This window comes from Manacus vitellinus, unplaced genomic scaffold, assembly GCF_001715985.3.
Source record: "Manacus vitellinus isolate BGI_N305 unplaced genomic scaffold, ASM171598v3 scaffold_48_pilon, whole genome shotgun sequence".
NCBI classification, from domain to species: Eukaryota; Metazoa; Chordata; class Aves; order Passeriformes; family Pipridae; genus Manacus; species Manacus vitellinus.
This window is the reverse complement of record NW_021940593.1, coordinates 2,512,344-2,535,601: the sequence shown is the minus strand read 5'-3', so window position 1 is coordinate 2,535,601 and position 23,258 is coordinate 2,512,344. Positions and strand designations below refer to the sequence as shown.

At 53.7% G+C, this 23,258-nt stretch overlaps 2 protein-coding genes across 2 annotated transcripts in view; one reads left to right on the top strand and one right to left on the bottom strand.

Moving 5' to 3' along the window:
• Nucleotides 1–23,258, top strand: part of CDH23 (cadherin related 23) — a 183,804-nt gene that overhangs the window by 120,266 nt on the left and 40,280 nt on the right. Inside the window, exons 13-26 of the mRNA XM_029962592.1 lie at nt 1,301–1,365; nt 1,920–2,157; nt 2,716–2,821; nt 3,211–3,338; nt 6,502–6,574; nt 6,824–6,940; nt 7,301–7,413; nt 9,544–9,651; nt 10,882–11,071; nt 11,746–11,891; nt 12,367–12,586; nt 13,527–13,679; nt 14,782–14,895; nt 16,049–16,197. Coding sequence (XP_029818452.1) covers nt 1,301–1,365; nt 1,920–2,157; nt 2,716–2,821; nt 3,211–3,338; nt 6,502–6,574; nt 6,824–6,940; nt 7,301–7,413; nt 9,544–9,651; nt 10,882–11,071; nt 11,746–11,891; nt 12,367–12,586; nt 13,527–13,679; nt 14,782–14,895; nt 16,049–16,197 — 1,920 coding nt within the window. The remainder of the gene's footprint in view (nt 1–1,300; nt 1,366–1,919; nt 2,158–2,715; nt 2,822–3,210; nt 3,339–6,501; nt 6,575–6,823; nt 6,941–7,300; nt 7,414–9,543; nt 9,652–10,881; nt 11,072–11,745; nt 11,892–12,366; nt 12,587–13,526; nt 13,680–14,781; nt 14,896–16,048; nt 16,198–23,258) is intronic.
• CUNH10orf105 (chromosome unknown C10orf105 homolog) lies at nt 17,929–18,345 on the bottom strand. Its single transcript, XM_008931932.2, has one exon. It carries the CDS (start codon nt 18,343–18,345, stop codon nt 17,929–17,931), a length of 417 nt encoding a protein of 138 aa, XP_008930180.2.

Sequence of the window (23,258 nt, the reverse complement as noted above, 5' to 3'; positions counted from 1 at the left end):
GGCAGATTTGGGCAGGCTTTTCCCATTTTACTGAACACAATTCAATGCACATGGAAAAGAAATCACATCTTGGCAGTGGAGAGGAAAATCAGCGAAATCAGTAGGCCTGGAAGGCTGGATCCGCCAGCGCACCCTTCAGCTGGTGTAAAGCAACAAGATTTCACTGCTCGGGCTGGGAAGACCTTTGAGGAGAAAAACTTAAATAATCCTGTCTGGTTTTCATGCCTTTTCTTCTCTGTCATCCCGTGGTGTGGCAGGTAAGCAGCACATGGGGGTAAAGCCGTGCTCAAGCTCCTACTCTGCTGTCAAGGGTAATCAAGGCCATCGATAAATCAGGAAGGTTTCAGGAACAGGCTGTGTTCCATGCCACTCCTAAAATACAGCCTTTTGCTGGTATCTGGACATAAAATGCGTCTTTGACCCTGCTTTTTCACAGACCTGTTGGTCTCTGAGTAATCCAGACAGGACTCAATTTAGAAAATATACTGGGGTAGAAAAAGGATATTTTGGGGCCTGCATTCCACTTCTCTCACCTAAAAATAAAATTTTCTGCTCCATTTTCCTGCTGCTGCTCATGCATATTTTATACATTCATTAGAGCAAAGACTTTAAAACACACATAAATCTTGCCTTGCTTATCCAGAGCTGACACAGGGAGTTGTGCACACCTTCCCCACAAGGAGTTGGTCTCTTAGCTGTGAGCAGCCTGCTCCTGCTCCGGCAGCTGCCGGGGAAGTGCATGCATCCTGCAACATCCCAAGCCATCCTGAGCCATCCACGGGGATGCAGCAGATTTACACCCCCTAAAGGGTTATCCTCATGGAAATCAAGGTTGAAATCCCTTTCCTTGCCTTTCCAGGTCTGTATTTTAGCCTGGGGGGGGGGAATTTTGAAGCAGAATGGGTGTTTATTCCTCTCCCTGCAGCCTCAGGCATGCTGCCAGCCTGGAATGCACAAGATGTGGGATCCCAGCTCTTTGCCTTCACAGGGACAGGATGGGTGGCCCTCAGGAGTTACCCGTGGAAACCTGTATTTCATGTGTGCTTTCCAGCTTAGCTTAGTGTGTAAGTAAGTGTAACATTTCCCACTGCCAAAGGTTTCTGGACCAATGCTGAGAGATGCGGATGGAGGGCTGTTAGCTGGAGCAGGCTGGGAGTCAGGGATGAGCAGGATAACCCAGGGGAGTGCAAGCAGCTCCAGTCCTGCAGCTTTTGGGAAATAAATGGCAACACACAAGGTGTGTGTAATGCAACATTTCCATGAATACCTTCATTTATTACTTAACTTTTATCTTTTCCAGGCAACTGACAATGACGTGGGCACATATGGGAAAGTCAGTTATTTTTTCAGCGATGACCCTGACCGGTAAGTGTGACTGACTGGCATGACTTGGATCCTCCCACATCCTCTTCTAACCTCACTAGGAAGTCACAGGGCAATTAAGGGCCTTGGTTATGTCCTACCTGCAAGATGCCCTATGAAACCCTCTCTCTGCTGTCTCCCAGAGGGCTGAGTTAACTTCAGCACATACCTTGTGCTCTGCATATTTTGCTAAATGGGGACCTACCAGCATCAACGTTGCTTGAGACCAGTAAATAAGTTTGCAGTGAGTTTCTGGCCCTGGGGCACCACTTGTGACCCATTGGTGGTGGGCAGTTGGGGGCAGCATGTGGGCTGCCCAGCAGAAAGGATTTGGAGGCCTCTGCACCCCTCTGCTCTACCTGTAGAGCAGCACTGAGGGTTTCGCCCCCACCAGCTGCACTGAGCTCCTGAAGATGCCCTGGGACCTCATATCCCTTGGAAAAAAGTCATGAACTTCACCCATTGCCATGCAAGCTGTCAGGCTGCTGCCACCCCACCTCTCCATCTCCAGTGTGTGGTCACCAGGGCTTTTCTCCCCTCCTCTCCTGTCCCCTCAGTTTCTCCCTGGACAAGGACACGGGTGTAATCCTGCTGACGGCTCGGCTGGACTTTGAGACCACGCAGCGCTACACCCTGACCGTCATCGCGCGGGACGGCGGCGGGGAGGAGACCACGGGACGCGTCAGGATCAACGTCCTCGATGTCAACGACAACATCCCCACCTTCCAGAAGGAGGCATACCTGGGGGCCCTGCGGGAGAACGAGCCCTCCGTCGCCCAGGTGGTCCGGCTGCGGGTGAGGGACTCGAGTGGCTCCTCCGCTTGGGACGTGCAGTGGGGAGACAGGAGCGGGTTAGAGTCATAGAATGGTTTGGGTTGGAAGGGACCTTAAAGCCCATATGGTTCCACCCCCTGCCATGGGCAGGGACACCTCCCATTGTCCCAGGTTTCTCAAAGCCCTGTCCAACCTGACCTTGAACACTTCCAGGAATGGGGCAGCCACAGCTTCTCTGGGCAACCTGTGCCAGGGCCTCTCCACCCTCACAGGGAAGAATTTCTGCCCAATATCTAATTTAAATCTCCCTCTGTCAGTTTAATATGGTCAGTGCCTGTGACGGGCTTAACAAACATTTTCCAAAGCAAGTCCCAGCAACTGGTTTCTCTCTGGGGTGAGAGAAGCAGGAGAGAGGAGGCTGGTTTTCAGACCCCCTTGGGGCCCCTGATGAGCACATCTTCCTCCATCACTTCCACTCTCCTTGGGCCCGGCCTGCACCTCCCATCCCCTGGACTCTCTCCTGTCACATGTCCCTGGTATAACTTCCATGCTCATGTCTTCCCTCTGCTCACGCCCCAGGCATCCGACGAGGACTCCCCTCCCAACAACCAGATCACGTACAGCATCGTGCAGGCGTCTGCCTTCCGCGACTACTTTGACATCACGGTGTCAGAAGGGTATGGAGGTAAGCACTGGTCTGGCACCACAGTGCCACTGACGAGCAGCAGCACCTCGGGCTCACAGCCCCACAAGCTGTCATGCCAGAAACCTTTAGGAAGCTATTCCAGCAGTTCCTCTGCTTGTCCTGACCTTGTCTGCAGCGCAGTCTTTTGGAGCAGGACTTGAGCTGAGCCACTGTGGAGCCGTGTTCCCATGGGTGCACAGCTCGCTCCAGGTCATGCCAGTCCAAGGAACTCAGTGATGCCCAGTGCTCGTGATTTTGGGGCACTGCCCCCTCAAACAGCCACTGCTGGCCCTGGGGAGGTGATGTTGATGGACCACCCCCTGAGCGTGCCCGCCGTCCTGCTCAGTGCACGAAGACCCTCCTGACTGCCCCACTTTGCATCCTTCCAGTGATCAGCGTGAACCACCCCCTCGACTATGAGCAGGTGGCCAATGGGGTCATCTACCTGACTGTGATGGCCAAGGATGCTGGAAAACCACCCCTCAACAGCACCGTCCCCGTCACCATCGAGGTGTTTGTAAGTACAGCATCTGACATTCCTCTCATGGTTTCCCTGCAATTGCTCCATAGCAGTGCTGTTAATTCATCAATAACCCAACAAGACTATCCCACCCCATGGATATGTGTGCGTGGATTGTGGTTACATGTGTCTCATATATATGCCATATACATTTCATGTGTTGTATGTATCAGTTAAAGTGCTGTCCCTGACATCTGGGAAGGTCTGAGGGACAAAGGCTGACTGAGAGTGCCTCCGAGGGGTGTCACCATGAACAAGTGCAGACGGGCTGTCCTGATCTCATGCACCTCCTCCCTCTCCTTGGCTGTGCACAGTGCACTGGGAAGCCAATGTGGGAGACACAAGGTGAGGGGCAGAGCTGAGAACAGGGCGGAAATCCATCCTCTGGAGGAGGGGTTGCTGCTGGGAGAGGCGAAGCATCACAGCGTTCCTCAGGAAGATTAGATCGGAGTGTCACTTTGAGGCACGTTGTGGTTTGAGGATGTGTGGAGGGAGGTATCGGTGATGGAGACAGTTTGGTTGATAACCCGTCACTCTCGCGGTGATGGGATCTGTGCTGGGCTGGCGGCACCGTCAGCCTGGGAAGGTGAAGGAGATAAAAGCCCACGGTGCCGTAAGGTGGGAGTGAAGTCCCATGAACACGTCTTTCCTCCGGCTTCCTCACTGCGCTCCAGAGAGGGGGAACAAGGCAGTGCCGGGGGAGTTAGTGGTGGTTAAATACATCCTTCTTCCCACATTGTGCTTTAGACAGCATAAACACTTCTTTTAAGAGACCGCACTTCAGTGGGTCATCTCCCTGGGTTGAGTCTGTATGCTGGCAGGGTTTAAATAGCTGTCACTTTTCCCATTCTCAACCAAAGGGAATTTCTCTCAACTGGAAAAAGAAAAGGAAAAAAAAAAAAGTCAAAAAATAGGAAGAAAATGAGGGGGAAGCATTTCCTGACGGCACTTGAGGAACAAGAGCCGTGAAAAGGCAGAGCGAGAGCGAGTGTGGAGGGAGGTAATTTTTTTTCATCCTTTGGTTGTTGGTTTTTAATAAAGAAGTCAAACTCGCCTTGTAGATTTCCCATTAGGGGACAATACGCTTTTGTAGAGGGAGTCGCCGAGTCAGAACTAATAGTGCGCGCCGCGCCAGGATCCCGGGAAATATCACTGCTAATAAGGTTCTGCCTCGCTCCCTGCCGCTGCCGCCCCGCTCGGAGCGATGAGCCGGTGACTTACAGCCTGCCTGTGTCTGGAGGAAAGGGTTGTGTGCGCAGTGTGAGCATCCATGATCCTCAGCATCCTTGGAGACAGCACGGAGGGATAGGATGAGGGGGATCTGCTTCAACCTGGAAGAGAGGACAGGTTTAGATTAGGTGTTAGGAAGAATTTCTCTGCTTTGAGGGTGCTGAGGCCGTTGCACGGGTTGCCCAGACAAGCTGTGGCTGCCCCATCCCTGGAAGTGTTCAAGGCTGGCTTCGATGGGGCTTGGAGCAACCTGGGATAGTGGAAGGTGTCCCTGCCCACAGCAGGGGGGTTGGAATGAGATGAGCTTTAAGATCCCTTCCAACCCAATCCATTGTGTGATTCCATGATATGATGGCTGTCTGAGAGTGAGGGTGTAGGGAGGAAGGCTGGGGGTCAGGAGAACATGGGAAGCTCATCTTAGCTGATTAGGTGGATGACCTCATCCATGGGAGCAGAAGAGTGCTGGGTTCTGTTTGGCATCACCTGGCATTGCCTGCGGGGAGCTTTGGAGTTCATATTGCTGAAGTGGGAAATGTCCTTCTCAAGTAGGAGGCAGGTGCACGCCAGCTCTGGCCAGATGGAGAGCCAGCCAGAAGCAAGCCCTGCCTACTCAGGAGAACGCTTGCCGGGCTGTAGCACTGCTGAGCCTGGCCTGATGATCTCAGGAATGTTAATGACACGACACAGCGTCTGCTCTGGCTTGTGTCCACCCAGCCTGGACCACGGCACAGCTCACCCAGGCCCAGCTGCAGGTGGCGTGTGGATGCACGCTCAGCTTCTCCTTCTCCTTTGCCTTTAACCTACCCAGACGTCCTGGGTTTGCCCTGGATGCCCCCCACCCATCTCTGCCAGGAGGAGGAGGAGGAGGGATGGTGAGGACAGCACCCGGGCAGCTGGCAATTTCCTCATTGCCCTCAGAGGAGGCGCAGTGAAAGCTGAGTGGCGCAAAGGCTGATTAAAGACCACCTGCCTCCAGGAACTAAAGCAGGGGATGGAAATTTATTTGCGGTACGATGGGCATCGTCGGCATGTGAAATTGCTTCAGATATCAAGTTTGGTGGCAGCTGAGCCTGCAGGTCCATCAGTGGTGTCCAGGTAGAAAACATCTCCAGAGCAGCCCCAGGGAATTGGTGAGGTCCATAATGGTGTTTTAATATCCTGGCAGCTCTGTCCTTCCCTCCATGGGCGATTGGGTTTGGTTCATTTAAGACAGATTCTTAACAATGTTTAAACGGCATTTAAGGCCCCCTGAGGGGAGCTTTAAACCAGTCCAAAATCTGTTTTGAGGGATGTTTCAAGCAATTGCTCCTGCCTGGTTTCTCCAGGACATTTCTCCAGTGGTCAATGGCAGAGACAGGATTGGAGGGAGCTGGTATGCAAACCAACTTCCCCCCAAAAATACTGTGGCTGCCCTCTCTGCAAACACTCACAGCATTCCTCCTCTGAAAGAAAGGCAGCCAAAGCTCACCAGCTCACCTGGCCAGTCAAGTTTGCTTTGTGGCCAGGGTGACCTGGATTACTAGGGAGGAGCAGGTCCGTGCACGATGCTGCCGTGCTTCCTCTGGTGCCTGAGCTTCCCAGGCCTTGTGGTGGAGACAGGAGCAGCTTGGAGAATGCTCATCTGCCAGTGGCAGTGGTTCCTGAGCCTGTGCCCAGGGTGCTGAGTGATAAGGGAGTCAGTATCATCCCCACTGTAGGACTCAGCAAAGTCACTGACCATCATCTTACCTCAGCCTCAGCTGCCTCTACAGTGAAACCACTGCTCAGACCTGCAGTGCCTCACCCCCAAGGCACCTTCCCTACGCTGGCACTGTGAGCTGGTCACACCTTGAGATGCAGTTGGCCAGGAGCATCCCCATACCAGACTTTTGCAGCTCTTGACTACTTTGCCGTTTTCCCAACCAACCTCTTGACCTTCTCTTTGCTTCAGGATGAAAATGACAACCCCCCCACGTTCAGCAAGCCCTCCTATGTGATAACCATCATGGAGGACATTATGGCAGGTACAGGCCATCCCCCTGCTCCTTCTCCAGGTTCCTAGCAGGGCACTGGGTGCCTTACAACCAGAACAGGGTGGGTGATGCCTTTTTGGGGAGGTATAGCCAGAGACCTGGTAAAGTTCCCTAGCTGTGGGGGTTTGGCCCCACTGTGCATGCAGGAGAGGGGACCCCTTGGCTGGGTGAACTGCAGGAGCAGTGTGGGGGATCAGGGCAGTTCTGACCCATCCCAGCCCTCGTTTCTGCCTCCCCAAGGAGCCACAGTGCTGTTTCTTAATGCCACGGACATGGACCGGTCCAGGGAGTATGGACAGGAGTCAATCATCTACTCCCTGGAAGGCTCCTCGCATTTTCGGATCAATGCTCGCTCAGGTGAGACTCTGGACGCCCTCTCCCCCTTTTCCTTTCAGTTCTCTCTTTCACTCCTTCCCTTGCCCTGCCCTCCTCTCTTCCAATCAGCCTGCTTAGGAGACCCACAATTTAAGAGATTCACCAGATTTCAGACACCACCACTTGCCCAGTTGCCATGAGAGCTTCGGTAGAAGCATCCATGGAAACTCAGCCCCTGGTGGGATTGACACCTAAGGAAAGGCTTGGCTGTGAAGGCTTCTGTTAGCTAAGGAGCTGCCAGGGTCCATCTTTTTGCATCAGAAGAAAGGGTCCATTTGGGGAGTATCCTGGCCCTGGTTTTGAGTGTTTCTTTTTTTCCCCTGTCATCTGCTGTGGCTGCAGGAGAAATCACAACAACGTCTCTGCTGGACCGGGAGGCCAAATCCGAGTACATCCTCATCGTCCGGGCAGTGGATGGAGGTGTGGGCCACCATCAGAAGACAGGCATTGCTATGGTGAGTGTAGGAAGGAGTGATTCCCATCTCCTCTAGCCACTGGTTCCCCTCTGGGGCTGGGACAGGGGCGGCTGCGGTGCCTCATTTTAGCTGTGTGAATGGGTGAAGAGCACACAGCAATCCCTGCCCTCTGGACTGCCCCCAACACTGCTCACAGATTGACTCTCCAGGCTGTGTAGACCTTGAAATCAGCTCTCTTTTCTGGAAAACCACAGAGGAGCCACTTGATCTTCCAGAGCTTTACGTGTCCAGCTGCCCTTGTGGAGGTGGTAATGGGTACCTATTTCACCTGCAGCACGGCTCTCTTTGTTCATGCCTCTTGGGAAGAGGCTGAGTTGGAGAGCCTGTGGGCACACTTAGTTATTCCTGGTGACAGGAATAGCAGTCTGTTCACATGCTGCCTGGGTCAAGGGTTTCCAGCCAGCCTGGAATGCCTGGGCTCCTCGTAAGGTGCTGGTGGAGCTACAGGCTGAAGCCTCCTTCTTTGCTTTGCCCTTCACAGGCATCAGGGAGCCCCATTGTTGGTAAAGCATTAGTAAAACTCTTTGGAAATACCAGGAGGTCAAAAGCCAAGGATCCATCTCAATTGGACTTAATGATTTTAAACGTCTTTTCCAATTTTATGATTCTGTCTCTCAGTGCTCTTGGCTCTTGTCTTTTTTGGGACATTTTCTTGGCACCATTGGGGTGCTCTTGCTCCCGGGATGTTCAGTTGGGTTGCAGCAGAGATGTCCCACACAACACAGGACAAGGCAGAAAAAATTGTGATTGTGTTGAGGAATATCCCTGGAATAAATGTCATTCCTGCCAAGGGCCTTCAGGAAGTCTGTGGTAGCAGACTAGAAGTTCCCTGTGGAGCCTCCCAGAGGTCGGTGATGGCACCAGCATGGCCTGTGGTATGCTGAGTTCCCCCCCGGAGCTCTGGATGAGACTATGTTCTCCTAAATAGCTTTGCTGAAAGGCAAAACAAGGGGTGTGGGGGGGGGAAGCCTCCTGATTCCCAGGAAGTTGAAGAATATTAAAACTCGGTGAGATGAGGGCGACTGAGTAAGTTTGTCTGCTGCCATTAGCAGGGATATACACGTGGAGCTCAAAATAATCAGTTTCGATCGGTAATAAGGGTCTTGGGTGATGGACAAGCATGTGGAGTGCTTGGGTGAGTCACCACCAGCCTTCTCCAGGGGCCACCGTGTTGCCTTGGCTTGTCCCTGGAGATCGTGCTATCCAGACTCACCTCTCCTACCACGGGGTGGCACCAGCAGCTCAGCCTGGTGTGACAGCAGGACACGGGGACTTGGGAGCAGAGAAGACCCTGGAAGCTCCACTGAGACCCCCTGCTTAGGACCCCACTCCCCTTGAGCTGCAGCTCTCCCCTCAGACACCTTCATGGCCTCACAGGCTGGATTGAAATGGGTGATCTGGGGAGGTGAAAGACTCGCAGGCAGTAGGATGCATCCCACAGACTGACTGCTGTCACTTAGATGCCATTTCTCAGGCTGAAAACGAAGATAGGTAACACTTCAGAGCACCGTCCTTACCCGTGCTCTCTCGTCTTCACATCTCCCACCCCTGTACCCTCTCCTGGCTTCTCATTTATTCTTTTTTTTCCTTCTTACTTTTCACCAGTGACTCAGGTTTTTTCTTTCCTTTCCTGCCCCATTCCTGCTGCATCCTCTCCCCCCCTGATTTCAGTCCCCCTCCCAGTGAAATAGCTGTTTGAAAACACACCTTGTGCCCTGCGATTGGTTTTAACAAACACACGCGGGCCAAACCCACCTCAGATATGCCAAGGAGCCTTGGCTGTGAAGGTGCAGGATGTGGGCTTTCCATGGTTTTTTTCCCTCCAGGGGGAGAACATAGAACCATGGAAATATTTAGGTTGGAAAAGACCTCTCTAAGATGATCAAGCCCAACCATTCCCCCAGCACTGCCAAGCCCAACACTAACCCACATCCCCAAGTGCCACGTCTACGCATCTTTTAAATCCCCCCAGGGATGGTGATTCCACCACTGCCCTGGGCAGGCTGTTCCAATGCCTGGAAGGTGTGTTGGGGACATCCAGGGGACACGCTGTGCCACCCCAGGAAGCTGTACCTCCTGGTTCAGTGCTGCCTCCTTGCTCTCTCGCAGGTGAACATCACACTGCTGGACATCAATGACAACTACCCCACGTGGAAGGATGAGCCATACTTCATCAACCTGGTGGAAATGACACCCCCCAACTCAGATGTCACCACAGTACGTGCGAGGGAGGGTGGTGGTTGCACTAGAAGCCTGGTGAGATTGTCACCAGCCTGGCTGGAGCAGGGAGTCACCTCCAAATGGGTGGCACCTCCTGACCGGTGTCACCTCCGAGCCTGTGTCATCTCCAGTCCAGCACCATCTTGCAGAATTCCATTTAAAACATTACTCCTGAACCTGCTACCTGCTGCCCATTCCCTGTGTTTCTTCTCCCTGCTGGGATATTATTTTTCCTCTCCAAATTGTGTGGATTTTGGCCAAACTCTCCTTTTCTTAGCCTCGCCTGCGACCTCCTTCAAGGACCTCTCTGAAAGACTTTGATTTACAGCCTTTCAAGTCCCTCTGGCGAAATAAAAGAGAAGGAGAGGGGGAGGCTTCTACTCCATCATGCCGAGAGAAAAATGATGGGAACAGAATGGAAAATAAATGAGGGAAAAGTGAAGACAATCCACAAAATCATATAAGGAGGAAGGCTGGAGAAAAAAAAAAAAAAAGGATTTTTTTTTTTTTTGGAGGAGAAAAGGTCTGGCAGCACTGCCCGAGCCAGAGCACAGTGGTTTTCTCTCCTCCACACAGCACCAGCCCCGCTGCTCGGCACCAGCTTGAAGTCATCTTGCCTTTGACATCCCAATTAGTTGCTGGGAAAATAATTATTTTGTCACCGATCCGATGTAAATTCAGCTGCAGGACAAGCAGCGGGAGCTGGGGAAGTTATGAGTGCAATGAAATTGGTTTTTTTTTAATGTAAATGTCCCCTGTAATAAAAAATGTCACAGGGAGAACAGTAAAACACAGAATATCTGACGTGGAGGAGAGCTCCACCAAGGAATTACTTCCAGCATTCTGGGTGGGGCAGCACAAGTTTCTCAGAGTGCCTCTTTGTCCTGTTTAGTTTATTTTTCTGCAGGGTCCTTGTTTTTTAGCTGGTTTTATTCAAAAGAAGGAAAGCCAGGTTGATTGCTTCGTGCTTGTGTCTCTCTTGCCATGCCATCACCTCCTGGGCTTACAGTCCATTTCTGGGGACATTTAACTCCACTCTCGAGGGTGTAAAATCCCTGCAAATATCATGAAAATACAGAGCTGGATGGAGGAAGGGGAGCTTCTCGCTGGTGCTGGTGCAGGGAAGCCTCTCGTGTGAGCTCAGATTTGTTGTTAGACACTGGAAAATCCATGTGGGAGTTAATTCCCAGCACTCTGCTTTAATTCTCTGCTGTTTCTCCATGGCAGGTGGTGGCTGTGGACCCGGACCTGGGGGAGAATGGCACGGTGGTGTACAGCATCCGGCCTCCCAACAAGTTCTACAGCCTCAACAGCACCACGGGCAAGATCCGCACCACCGGCGTGCTCCTGGACCGGGAGAATCCCAACGCCCAGGAGGCCCAGCTCATGCGCAGGATCGTGGTGTCCGTCACCGACTGTAAGCCCCACTTCCATCCCACAGTGCTCCCTCCTCGCCCTCCGCTCTCCCTCACAGGTTGTTTTCACAACAACAAGTTGAACCTTTGAGCCTGGGAAGCAGGAACTCTCCTGCCCCTCAGCCTGGCTCCATCGGCATCCCAGAAAGTCGGTTGAGCGGGTGGGGGAAAAAGAGCTGATGTATTTTTCTCTGGAAATCGTACATTAGGGAAACTTGGTTTTTTTAGGAAAAAAGGTAGAGATATGAAGATAAATTTCTGTTTTCAGATAGTGATAGAAGAAAGGGTAACGATTTTAAACTAAAAGAGGAGAGATTTAGATTAGATGTTAGGAGGAAATTCTTTACTCAGAGGATGGTGGAACAGGTTGCCCAGAGAAACTGTGGCTGCCCCATCCCTGGAAGTGTTCAAGGCCAGGTTGGACAGAGCTATGAGCAACCTGATCTAGTGGAAGGTGTCCCTGCCCATGGCAGGGTGTTGGAACTACATGGTCTTTAATGTTTCTTCCAATCCAAACCATTCTAGAATTCCATCTAGGGGTCCATCCATGACAAATCAGGAGCATCACCCCCTTCTTCACTACTGTCTGCATAGGGAATGAGGCCTCCTTTTTAGGGAAAAGGAGTGGAAACAGCTCGAGTATTAACCTTGAGACTCCCATTCCTGGCCTCTACAGGTGGGAGGCCACCCCTGAGAGCTACCAGCAGTGCCACAGTTTTTGTCAACCTGCTGGACCTGAACGACAATGACCCCACTTTCCAAAACCTGCCCTTTGCTGCCGAGATCGCCGAGGGCCTTCCCGCAGGCTCCTCTGTCTTCCAGGTGAGTGTGTCCCACTGCTGCCATGCCCCACACTGGGAGCTGCTGCCATCGCTGCCATTGCTTCTGCAAAGCAGGCTAGCAGTGCATCCTCTCTGTCCTCTCCATCTTCTCTATCCTCTTCTTCTCCTTCATCGCCTCCATCCTCTAGCAATGCAACTAGAGGCATGCAGAAGGGGTTGTGCATCCCACCCTGTGTGCTGGCTTCCAGCAGGGGGGATGCTTCAAGTCCTCTTCCCCACCTTCTCCATTTTTTCCCATCCTCTCCCTCCTCTCCATTCTCTAACAATTCAATTGGGGGGATGCAGAAGGGGTTGTGGCATCCGCACCCCGCGTGCTCGCTCCTGGCAGGGTGGATCCTCTGAGGCCTCTTACGTTTCATCCCAGCATCCCTGGGGGCAAAGAAACACTCAGGGTTTCTGTACCCTGATTTTCCTTATCAGGAGATGCTCAGGCTCCCCCCTGCTCTCCCCCCCAGGTAGTGGCCATCGACCTGGACGAGGGCCCGAACGGGCAGGTGACGTACCGCATGCAGGTGGGGATGCCCCGCATGGATTTCCTCATCAACAGCACCAGCGGGCTCATCACCTCCACAGCCGTGCTGGACAGGGAGAGGATCGCCCAGTACTACCTGCGGGTGGTGGCCAGCGACGCCGGCGTGCCCTCCAAGAGCTCCACCAGCACCCTGACTGTCAAAGGTGGGGGCAGCGAGACCCTTCCGAGCTGTGCCCAGACACACAGACCCCTCCGTCCCTCGGTGACAAGGACTCCTCGCTGGAGGAGACGTGGTTTATATGGGAGACACGCAGAGGAATCAGACGGATCTGTGATCTGAAAACAGGATCCAGTCTGGTTCTGTGTACGACAGGACGCAGGGAGGGCAGCCCATTGCTCTGCTGTCCCCACAGGCTTTGTGTCTGCCATCAGCACAGTGCAGAGACGGGGAAAACATGGTCTTTCTGGCAGGGCCCCCAAATTCTCTGTTGTTTTTTCCTCCATTCCCCCATCCCCAGTGTCGCTTCTCCTTTCAGCCTGTCTTTTGCTTCAGCATGTGATTCCCATCAGCTGTGTGCCTGGATAGCCCACGCACTCCCAGTTCAGAGCTGGACCATATCGCGTGGTCTGTCTTTAATTTAATGTGTTGCTGTTTACTGGCTTCATGTGAGCCTAGGGCTGAGGATGAGCAGCATCTGGAAATAAACTGACCCTGGATTGTCCTCGGGCCTGAGTTTGGAAAAGAAGTTCCTGGTCCTGTACCTCCAGAGCTCTCTGCCATACACCAGGAAATACTGACCTTATATTTAAGCCCCAGCTTTCTCTTCAAATGGGCATGGAAATGGGTTTGGTGCAAATACTGAATTGAGTTACAGTGATGTAAGGTGGAGGGTTTTTGGCTGTGAGGAGGGTGATCTGTATGTATCAGAGGCTGGTAAATACAGCCTGCAGCTGTGGGGACCAGTCCTTACAGCTGCTCTGCAGGCACCCACACCACACAAATGCCAGAGAGAGTCAGGCAGAGCATTCCCTGGGATGCTCAGGACAGCAGACAGGAGCTTTGGGAGCCTGGCAGACATCAGCCTGGCCTCTGCAGGAGGGGCAGCCCTGGAGGGGGACACTCAACTCTGCTCCCCTTTTCAGTTCTGGACGTGAACGATGAGAACCCCACCTTCTTCCCAGCCGTCTACAACGTGTCGCTACCTGAAAACGTGGCCCGGGATTTTAAAGTGGTCCGGCTCAACTGCACGGATGCTGATGTGGGGCTGAACGCCGAGCTCAGCTACTTCATCACAGGTATGAACCCCACGTGAAACAGGAGCTTTGGCTGCAGGGCTGCCCCAGACCTTGGCCAGGGTGTTCTGCACTTCAGCACTGCCTTTCCCAGCCCCTGCAAACCTTGTCCGGCATCGCCCTCTGCTGAACAGCCCTGCCTGGCTCCTGCCATGCTGACCACTCTGCTGTCCCCTGCCTGGGGGCGACCACTGACCCCCAGCGTCCCTGGGACACAACCAGGAAGGGCAGGACATGGCTGGGGAGCAAGGGCTGGGGTGGCATTCCCATGTGCTTGTGCTTGGAAGCCATAAATGGAATTTTGGGGCACTCTATATCCCTGTGTGGTGGTGGGGTTCAGTGGCAGCGATGCCACCCGGGCAGTGCTGGGCTCTCACTGCAGCTGCAGCTCCTGCAACAGGAGACTGGGGAACCCCCTGGCTACACTTTGATTTGCAAACTGTATGTGTGGCATTGAGCCCGCAGGAAGAGGGTGAAATCAGAAGTGTCAGCAGAGAGTCCTTTTTTCCACAGTAGTAGCCTGGCGACTCATGTCGCAGCCCCTCCGGCCTCACTGCGAGTGAAAGGGGGTGTGTTGTCCCACAGGTACCGCAGTTCACATGCAGCGTTACCCCAGCTTGCTTCCAAAGCGTTCAGGAAATGATCTGGCCCTTCTATGATTCAGCTTTTCCTACGGCCATTGGTTCTGTGAGGCTGGCACAGCGTTCCATGAGGCAGAGGGAAGGTGCTCTGCCCACTTCTGCTGCAGAGCAGCTCTGCCTAGGACAAGATACGAGATCATCCTTCCACAGCTGGGCTGACCCCGTGCCCAGGCTGCAGAATCCAAGGAAATGGCCTCAAGTTGCACCAGGGAAGATTCAGATTAGATATTAGGAAAAATTTCTTCACTGAAAGAGTGGTTAGGCACTGGAACAGGCTGCCCAGGGAAGTTGTGGATGCCCCATCCCTAAAAGTGTCCAAGGTTGGAGTGGGGCTCTGGGCAACCTGGTCTAGTGAAGGTGTCCCTGCCCATGGCAGGGGATCGAACAAGATGATCTTTAAGGTCTCTTCCTACCCAAAACATTCCAGGATTCTATGATTCCTTGGTCCTTGTCCTTTGCTGCAGGTGGGAACCAGGATGGCAAATTCAGCGTTGGCTTCAGGGATGGGGTGGTCAGGACAGTCGTGAGTCTGGACAGGGAGACCGTGGCATCGTACACACTGATTCTGGAAGCCATTGGTAAGGATTTCCCACTGATCCCATGGGACCACTGCCACACAGCTCCATGGGGTGGCCGTGCAGGTGTGTCAGAGAGGCAGCAACCTCTGAGGCACTCTGTAAACCCCAGCCTGTGCTTGGTGTTAACATTTCACAACTCATGTGAATTAGTATGTCCTGGTCCCACCATAACTTTTTCAGACAGTATATTCACCTCTCAGGTTTGCCCAGCCCCTTTCCCCTGGGGAAGGTGGGGCCCCCCAATCCTGAGAGGCTCTGCACTGTCCAGGGCAACCCTCCACCCAAAAATGCCAGCACCACAACAACCTTCCCCTAATCCATGCCAGCCCTTGGCTCCGTGGCTGCTGATTAACCCCGAGCCACCTGGCACGTGCAGAGGGCCCGTGTGCCAAACACAGCTTGGCTGTCACCCCCAGAGCTTTATAATGACATGCCTCTTTACAGAGCACTTGGATGCCCCTTTTGAAAGGAGAAATAAGTGACCAGTCAGAAATCTCGGGGGCACAGCATCGCAGGTGCCACGGGGGCTGCAGCAGGGATGCTGCACCAGCTGGGCACACAGGACCAGATCCCAAGGGGTAAAGGGTCTGTTATGTTCCTCCGATGGATGTCAGGCTGCCTGTGTTTTCCCAGGAACCAGATCCCATGGGCTCCAGCTGGGTGGGCTTAGCACTCACTGCATCAGGCATGTTGAAAAAAACAAACCCAACCGATGCTTCCCAGTGCCTCATCCTTCCTGCAAATCCAAGAGCCATGCTGCCATGTCCTTGTCTATGGAACATCAACGTATCCTGGTGCTCCTTGACTATAAGCTGAGCTGTGGCTATGGAAAACTCACCAGACCCCTACCTGTGTTCATCTCCCAGATCCCTGGCCTCCAGCAGTCCCTTCCAGCGCACATTACTCAGTGTACAGAATTGCAAATCCTCTCTATCGACCAGTTGCGTTTCCAGCCTCGCTGGGCTCCTTGGCAGAGCTTGGGGGTGGTTTGGCTTTTCCTTTTCCTTTCGGGATAGGAAAGGAAAAAAAAAAACCAAAACACCCAAACCCGTGGTTCAGCGTGGGATTTGGAAGCTGCAGAAAAGACGAAGGATTTTAGTTCAGAGGTAGAGGTGACTGAACCTCCCCCCCCTTCCCCTTCCCTCCCGTACAGACAACGGCCCCACCGGGAACCGGCGCACCGGGACTGCCACCGTGTACGTGACCGTCCTGGACGTCAACGACAACCGGCCCATCTTCCTCCAGAGCAGCTACGAAGTCAGCGTCCCCGAGGACATCCCGGCCGCCAGCAGCATAGTACAGGCACGTGGCTTTTCCACCCTTGGGTGGGAGGAGGGGGTCCCCCCACTAACTGTGAGCTGCAGGAAGCCCAGGGCAGAGATTTTCTCTCTCTCTGTCAGCGGTGTCTTCCCCTGGAGAAGTGTGTGTGAGAGAGGTGTGTTCTTGCTCACAGAGACTGTGAGCGCTGGGGAGAAGGCAGCAAAGAACAAGGGAAAATTAAGAAATTCACCCCATTTCTGCAGGGGGGTGAGAGGGGAAAAGCCAAGCCCTGTGCTGGCGAGGCCACTTTGGCTGCATCCCTGCTTTCTCCCTTCTCACAAGGCAGAGATCTCAAGGGGGAGGGAGAAGAGCGCCTGCAAAGAGATGCTCGAAGAGGGGTTGAAAAAACGGAGGGAGAAAAGCATTTGGACTCTGCTTTCATTTTTGTTTCTCTTTGAGGGAGCAGTGGCAGGGCTGAATGGCTCAGTGAGCAGCGAATGAATGCAGGCATTCACACCGGCCTCCCAGGCCTTCCAGCATCCCTTCAAACCCAGGGCTCTTCTGGAGCGGGCACCAAAGGCTCTTTGCAGAGGGCCCTGGGAAGGCTCCTCCTGCCTGAATACCTCTCCCAGCACAAGGAAAGGGGCAGCTTTGTCCCCGGCTGTGGCAGGCAGGGTGAGTCACGGGGAGAGAAGAAAGGAGCCTTTTGCCTGTTGCAACAAAGGTTTGCTGGGAGCCGTGTGTCGTGCTCAGGGTAACCCGTCCCCAAGCAGGAGTGCTGTGGCTCCTCATCACCTGTTGTGCTGTGGCACGGTGTAGGTGATGTCTCTGGGGTCAAGCAGCTGCCCGTAGTCCCAGAGTGGAGTTGTAGGCAGAGAGAAGCCCTGCCTGGGACTCCTCAATCTGAGCTGATTTTGCAAATCAAAAGAATGGAGGAAACTCGAGTCTGACTGGCATCAAAGTGCCTTTTCTTAGAACTCGCTTCCCAAAAGAGGGCGGTACCCCTCCAAGTGGCCCTTTGTGGCAAAGGAGAGGAGGTATTTGGGGGAAGTTTGTTTTCTGCAGAACAACACCAGAGGGAAACAGAAATGGATCATCACCTGGCTTTACTTTAATTTCCACCTTCAGTGGGAACCATTTGTTACAGAAGGTCTCTCCCTTCAAATACATCCCCGCGTCCCTACAGCAACAGGACAGTTTCTGAATGTTTCCCCATCCCTTTCTCCCAAAGCCAGGCAGTGCAGGGCCAGAGAGCAGGAATGTCCCAGGCAGCCCAGTGAGGTGCATGGGAAGGGGGAAGGCAGGGACCAGGCAGCACACTGGGGACACGAGCCTCCCTCCACCTGCTCAGGAGCACAGCTCAGTGGGGAGATCTCAGCTGAGGATTGCTTTTTTGTGGAGCAGGTTTGCCCTGGGATGCCCCTCTTTAGGCAGCCAGGTTGCTCCGCTCTCTTCCAAGCTGTTTGTTCAGGTGCAGCACAATTTGCACAATGTTTTCCAAAAGAAATGAAGCAGCAGGATTTTTTTTTTTGGCTGCTCGGTTATAGATGCATGTGGGTGTAGTTTGGATGCCTCCACCTTTCCTGACAGGAAACAGTAACCTGGAAAGCATTTGGAAACCTGAAATTGCAAAATCTCCTGTTGCCTCACAGAGCCACTGCCTGGAAATGAGTTGCTCAAAGGGGCTCTGACAGGGTGCCCAGGATACCAAGGGATGCTTGAGGAGGGAACTGAGCCTGAACCAAAAGCTTGGGAAAGAACAGCAGAGCGAGATCACATTTTGGTGGACTCCATGATGTCCCAGTCCTGTCTGGCAGGGGAGCTCCTGGGGCAGGAGAGCTGGCTCTGAGACACTGGCTTGCTCCTCCTGAAGCTGCTGATGGAGCCCCTCAGGGAGCCCAGGCGCTTCCAGAGCCTCAGCTGGGGCTCACTGGCATCCAGTGGGTGGTGGGGCATCCACTCCTGGGGTCCAGACAGGGACTGGTCCAGTGCTGCTGGCTTGCAGAGGGTGACAAAGATGAGGAAGGTCGCCAGGAGGAGGAAGATGCAGACGAGTGCGACGATGACAGACAGTGGGTCTCTCATCTCAGGGGATGGGATGCTGGGTGGGACCAGCTCCGTGGTTGAAACCAGAAGCCCAAGGAGAGGTGGGGTGGGAGAGGTCCCATTGCTAGAGTCCTCTGTGCTCATCTTCCCTGCAGTGCACAAGGTGATACAGAGAAGTGACACAGGAGATTTCACAGAATATTTTGCATTGGAAGGGACCCACAAAGCTCATCAAGTCCAGCTCTTAAGTGAGTGGCCCATACAGGGATCAAACCCACAACCTCAGTGTTATTAGCATCATGCTCTGACCAACTGAGCTAATCTCAGGATCATACCACCTAGAAGCAGGACAGGCAGCCACCCTGTGGTTAAACTGATGGATTCTTGTCATGCCTTGATGTGCAGGATTTTCCCAGCCATGTTTTCTGTGACACAGGGAGATGGGGGGTCCCAGGAGACCAAGCACAGAGATGGGATTTATGCCTGCAAAGTACCTCCCTGAACTGAAGTGCAAAACCACCTGGCAAAGAAATCTATCACACCTAGTGCTATGTACACACGGTGCCATGGGCCCTATGAGGACACCTTTAGGGAGCACGCACATGTTGCATGAAGATCTTCTGGAAGAGATAAATATCCATGCACTGCAGAAGATCCAAAACCCTCCCCCTAGGCTGCTGGGGTTTGGTTCTTCTCTGTTCCCCAGAAATGTGGGTTTGTTGGATTGGCTGGCATTTAGGGGTTTTTGATTATTCCCCCAAGGAAATCGGATACTTGGTTAAGGCTCTGCCCTGGTAATTCCCCAGCAAGCTGTGGTATTGCACTGGAATTGCCTTTATTATTTTTCAGGGGTGAAATGTAGCACCCTCACCCTGCTCATACCAAAAATCCTCGTGTCGGGCATTTTGCTGACCTGTTTTCAGGTTCAGACATGTCACAGGTTTCTCAGCCAGTTCTACAGAGTGATACAAAGCAGCTTCCCAAAGCCTCATGGATGACAGCTCTTACCTAACACTTGATGGTGACTGTCTTCTCCTTTCCCTGCCTGGTCAGATCCTCCCAAGAGCAGTTTGTACCCATCTTTTAGCTCCCATGCACCCTCCAGTCCCAGACAGGCTGTGCCAGAGGCTGGCATCCCCCCAGCTCAGAGATGAGGGCTGGGGAAACCTTGCTGTGCCAACTCTCTGCCATGGCCTTGGTGCTCCAGCCTGTATGCTGGAGGTAAAGCTTTATTACTTTCCTACAGAGATGTGGGAGGTAGAAGAGTGATGGAGAGCTGTTTGGCTGGTCTGTGGCTGGGCAGCCTCCTGGCGAGTTTGGATTTGGATTGAGCCAATTTAAAATAAGGACCTTGGAGGGGAAAGGCAGGGCTGCAGGGACTGCCAGGGTCTCTGGGTCTGCTCTTGCAGCCACCATCCCAAAGTCACGCAGGTGTGTGTAGGCAGCAGCCAAACATTCACTGTAAAACACTCAAAAAGGGGAGGAAGAACATCAGTGACATATCTTTCGTCGTTGTTTGGAAACTGTGAGACGCCCTGGTGAAGACAAGCCTCGTGGAAAGCGAGGTGCTGTCTCAGGAGAGACGAGCATCGCTCACCGCCCGAATTACGCAGGAGGAAACAACCTTCAGCAAACGCTGTGGGACCTGCAAAACTGAGTGCTGAGGGGGTCAGGAGCCCTTGAACTTGGGGCTGTCCGTGCCCCAGCTGTACCCTCTGGGTTACATGGGTGAGCTCCTATCTCTGGTTTGCCAGGACCCTGCCTCAGGATCTCTCCTGCAGGATCTGTGCTCCAGACAATGAGCTGAGATACAGAGGGAACAAGATCAGAGGTTTCCACTGGAGTTGGGTGCTGGGTTTGAGGCACTAGGGAGATGTGTTTTATTTCTGGAATACTTTGCATCACCTGGGGTTGAGCTTTCCAGGCTATGATGCTGGCAGCCTCAGGGCAAGGACTGTATCAGACTGCCCAGAGCTTGGGGGCTCTGGGGAGATGTAGCTGTTTCCATGGGTCAGAGCCAGGTCTGTGCTTGGAAAATGGGAATTGCAAAAATTCTCAGCATCTGAGAACAGTGACAGAATCCCTGTGTGTATTGCAAGCAGGCCCACGGACTAGGGCTCTTGTCATCTCCTCCAAAGTGATGTTTTCCCCTCTCTTCACCCCAAAAGTACTTTTTTTATCATGCAGCTGCTCCTTGCCTGGCTCAGCCCCTTCCCCTCAGCTTTGGGAGCAGAGCAGCCATCCCAAGGACCCCCTGCTCCATGTACAAGCTGTTCCTCTGTGCTGCCCGGGCATGGAAAATGAGCAGGCAGGGCTGCAGCATATCCCACACCAAAGGCAGCCTGAATCAAGGTTTCCAGGGCTACCTCAACGCTGGCATTTACTGACTGCACGTGTTCAGCTTGGTGACCTTACATTGTTCCTTAAGAGCCAACGGGGAGGCGTGGGCAATTCCTTCAGGCTGTTTTTCACTCCCTTGGTCCTGGCTGCAGTTTGTGTTTTAAATTCACTTGACAGTGTTCCATAGAAACCCATCAGGAGGGGTAACTGATGTTTTCCCAGGCTTTTTCAGCCGTGCCCTGTTCTCTTGCTTCCCATCCAGCCTCTCCTCATGCCCAGATCAGCGGCAGAGCTGCAGGTCCAGAGAAAGTCTGGGCTTTCATAGCATCACTGTCCCACCCAAGCCCCACATTATCAACCCTGGTGGGTTAACACGAGGTTTGTCCTTCCTGGAAATCCTCCCCAGAAGGCTCATCCCTGCCTGATCAGTTCCAAACATGACACATCCCCATGAGCGCTCAGGACCCAGCCCTGGGCACGAGGCAGCTGAGGATCAGAGGGAAAGATGAGAAATTGCAAAAGGTAAAATGCCCCTGGGGAAGGTGGAAAGGAAGAAGAAATGGTTGTCATGCATGAGCAGTGGAGAGGGTTATCCTGCCCAGCACCAGGCACTGCTCCCTGGCCTGGCCCAGCTGCCTAGTTTGGCGTGAGCTTTTCCATATGCTTTCTCTTCCTTTCCTCAACCTGCAAGGAAGACGCTGTTTTCAGGCACTGCCTGTAACAGAGCTCTGGTGAAAAGCAGCTCCATTTCCCCTCCCTGTCTTGCTTAGCGGCGCTTTCCTGGAGCTCCCCAGCTTTTCCCAACACACTAAGTCTTTCCACGTGCGGGAGGAGGTGATGCTGGAGGGTACCAAACACCCAGCTTCCCGACCCGGATGAGCGGGTACCGAAAGCAGAGGACTGTGAGTGATGCTTTTCCCCATCTCCCTGGTTGTTAAGCGGCAGAGCTGCAGCCACAGGACTTCCCCACCACCGGGACAGACAAAGCAACGCGAAGCGGGGGAGGGAGAAGGGATACCTGACCTCACTCCCACCCCAAACTTTGCATCTCCCCCCATTTGCAGCTCTTTCCCCGGGAGGCTGGAGGGCTGAAGGCACAGCCGGGGGTCTGTCTCTCACCCCTCGGGGAGAGCCCGGGGGGCCGGCACTGGGTTTGCTGCAGGGGTTCGGGCTCCCTACCTCTCACCGGCTGGCCGAGCCCGGGCTCTGACTTCCGCACGCCTGCCTTGCGCCTCTCCCACCGCACTCTGCCGGCTGCCAGCCCCCTCCTCCTTTCTGGGAGGGTGGGAGAGAGATGGGGACAGCCTGAGCATGCAAAGCCGAGGGGCCCTGAGCCCCTTCCCGGGCTCTGCCAGTGCCGCAGTGCCCCGGAGCTGTGTCCCCCTGGAGTGAGAGGTCGAGCCCCCTGGGGATGTGTTTCCCAGGCTTTGTCCCTGTGGAAAGGCTAAATGGTACGTTCTGGGCCGAGCCCCCTGTGCTGGGGAGGAGGTGGCAGGCTGCCTGCCATGTGCCTGCTCCCCCTTTTCCTAGCAGCTCTACTCTTTTCCCATTCTTTTATTGCCCCCCGCTCCTTTTCTGACACCTTTCCAGTAGCTGGGGGTGTTTGAAAGGGGGCTGTGAAAAGGACAGCAGAGGGATAAAGCAGGCTGAGACACTGGTACTCAGCTGCACAAGGTGCCTTCCAACTGCAGCAGAAAGAGCTTTTCTCCCACTGCTTGCACTCCAGTGCCATTGTTTTCCCAAGTTTGGGACAGTCTGTCAAATCACCACTTCTCCGCTGGGACCTCAGTGGGTCAAAGTGGCAGCAGCCAAGCTTTTTCCAGGTTGCAGGCTGGCAGGAGCACGAGTTGCTTTAATGCAAGCTACTGGGTTTTAACAAAACCCAAACTCCCCATTTACTTGCAGAAGTTTCATGCAGGAAACACTTGAGGTGAGCTGGGAAGAGGATGGCTCAAGGGGTGTTTGCAGGGTGCAGTTGGCTCATCCTGAAATGCATTTTCCTGAGCGCAGCAGCTCAGGGAATGTCACAAAAAGCTGCAAAGCTTTGCCTCCCATCTCTTTGTTTTTCCTCCTCTGGCTGCATGATAGCTTTTCCCAGGAGGGAGCCAGTGCCATGCCAAGGCAGCCGGTCTGCCTGGGCATCACTTGCCTGCTGCTCTGGGGCCCATCCATCCCACGAGAGAGGAGTCAGCCCAGTTCCTGCCCAGAGACAGCCTCAGGGTGGAAGAGCTGGTTTGGGAGGGAGAACTCCCCACTGTGAAAGGAAGGTGTCTGGGTCCATGGTAGAACGTGGAATAAGCCACAAGCAAGATCTGATCTGGTCTGGGACAGAGGAAAACAGCATGTGTGGTGCAGGGATGAGAAATCCAGAGAGTTTACAAATGCAGAGGTCAGTATTTTCCAAGCCTTCTGCTGACTCAGGGTGTTTTGGTGGAAGGGAGCAAGAGCAGTTCAAAGCATCTCACAGACACATTTCAGAAGAGCATCTCTTGACTCCTGTAAGTGTTGTGGGGCTGGTGGTGGAAGCCCTCACCATTCCCACTGCACATGCATCCTTTGCAGCCACACTTCCTCTCCCCAGCACCAGTCTGGGTGCAAAGCCCCACCTGCCTGGGAAAACAAAACTGCTGGGTAACATTATAGGGAGAAGATGTGGCAGAAGATGCCTTGCAGAGGGAAGGAGGAGGAGGATAAAGGCTGAGGCATTCCCTGTGTCC

Excerpts from the sequence above, each read along its gene's own strand:
- CUNH10orf105 (XM_008931932.2), bottom strand. The coding sequence starts at position 18,345 with ATGAGCACAGAGGACTCTAGCAATGGGACCTCTCCCACCCCACCTCTC.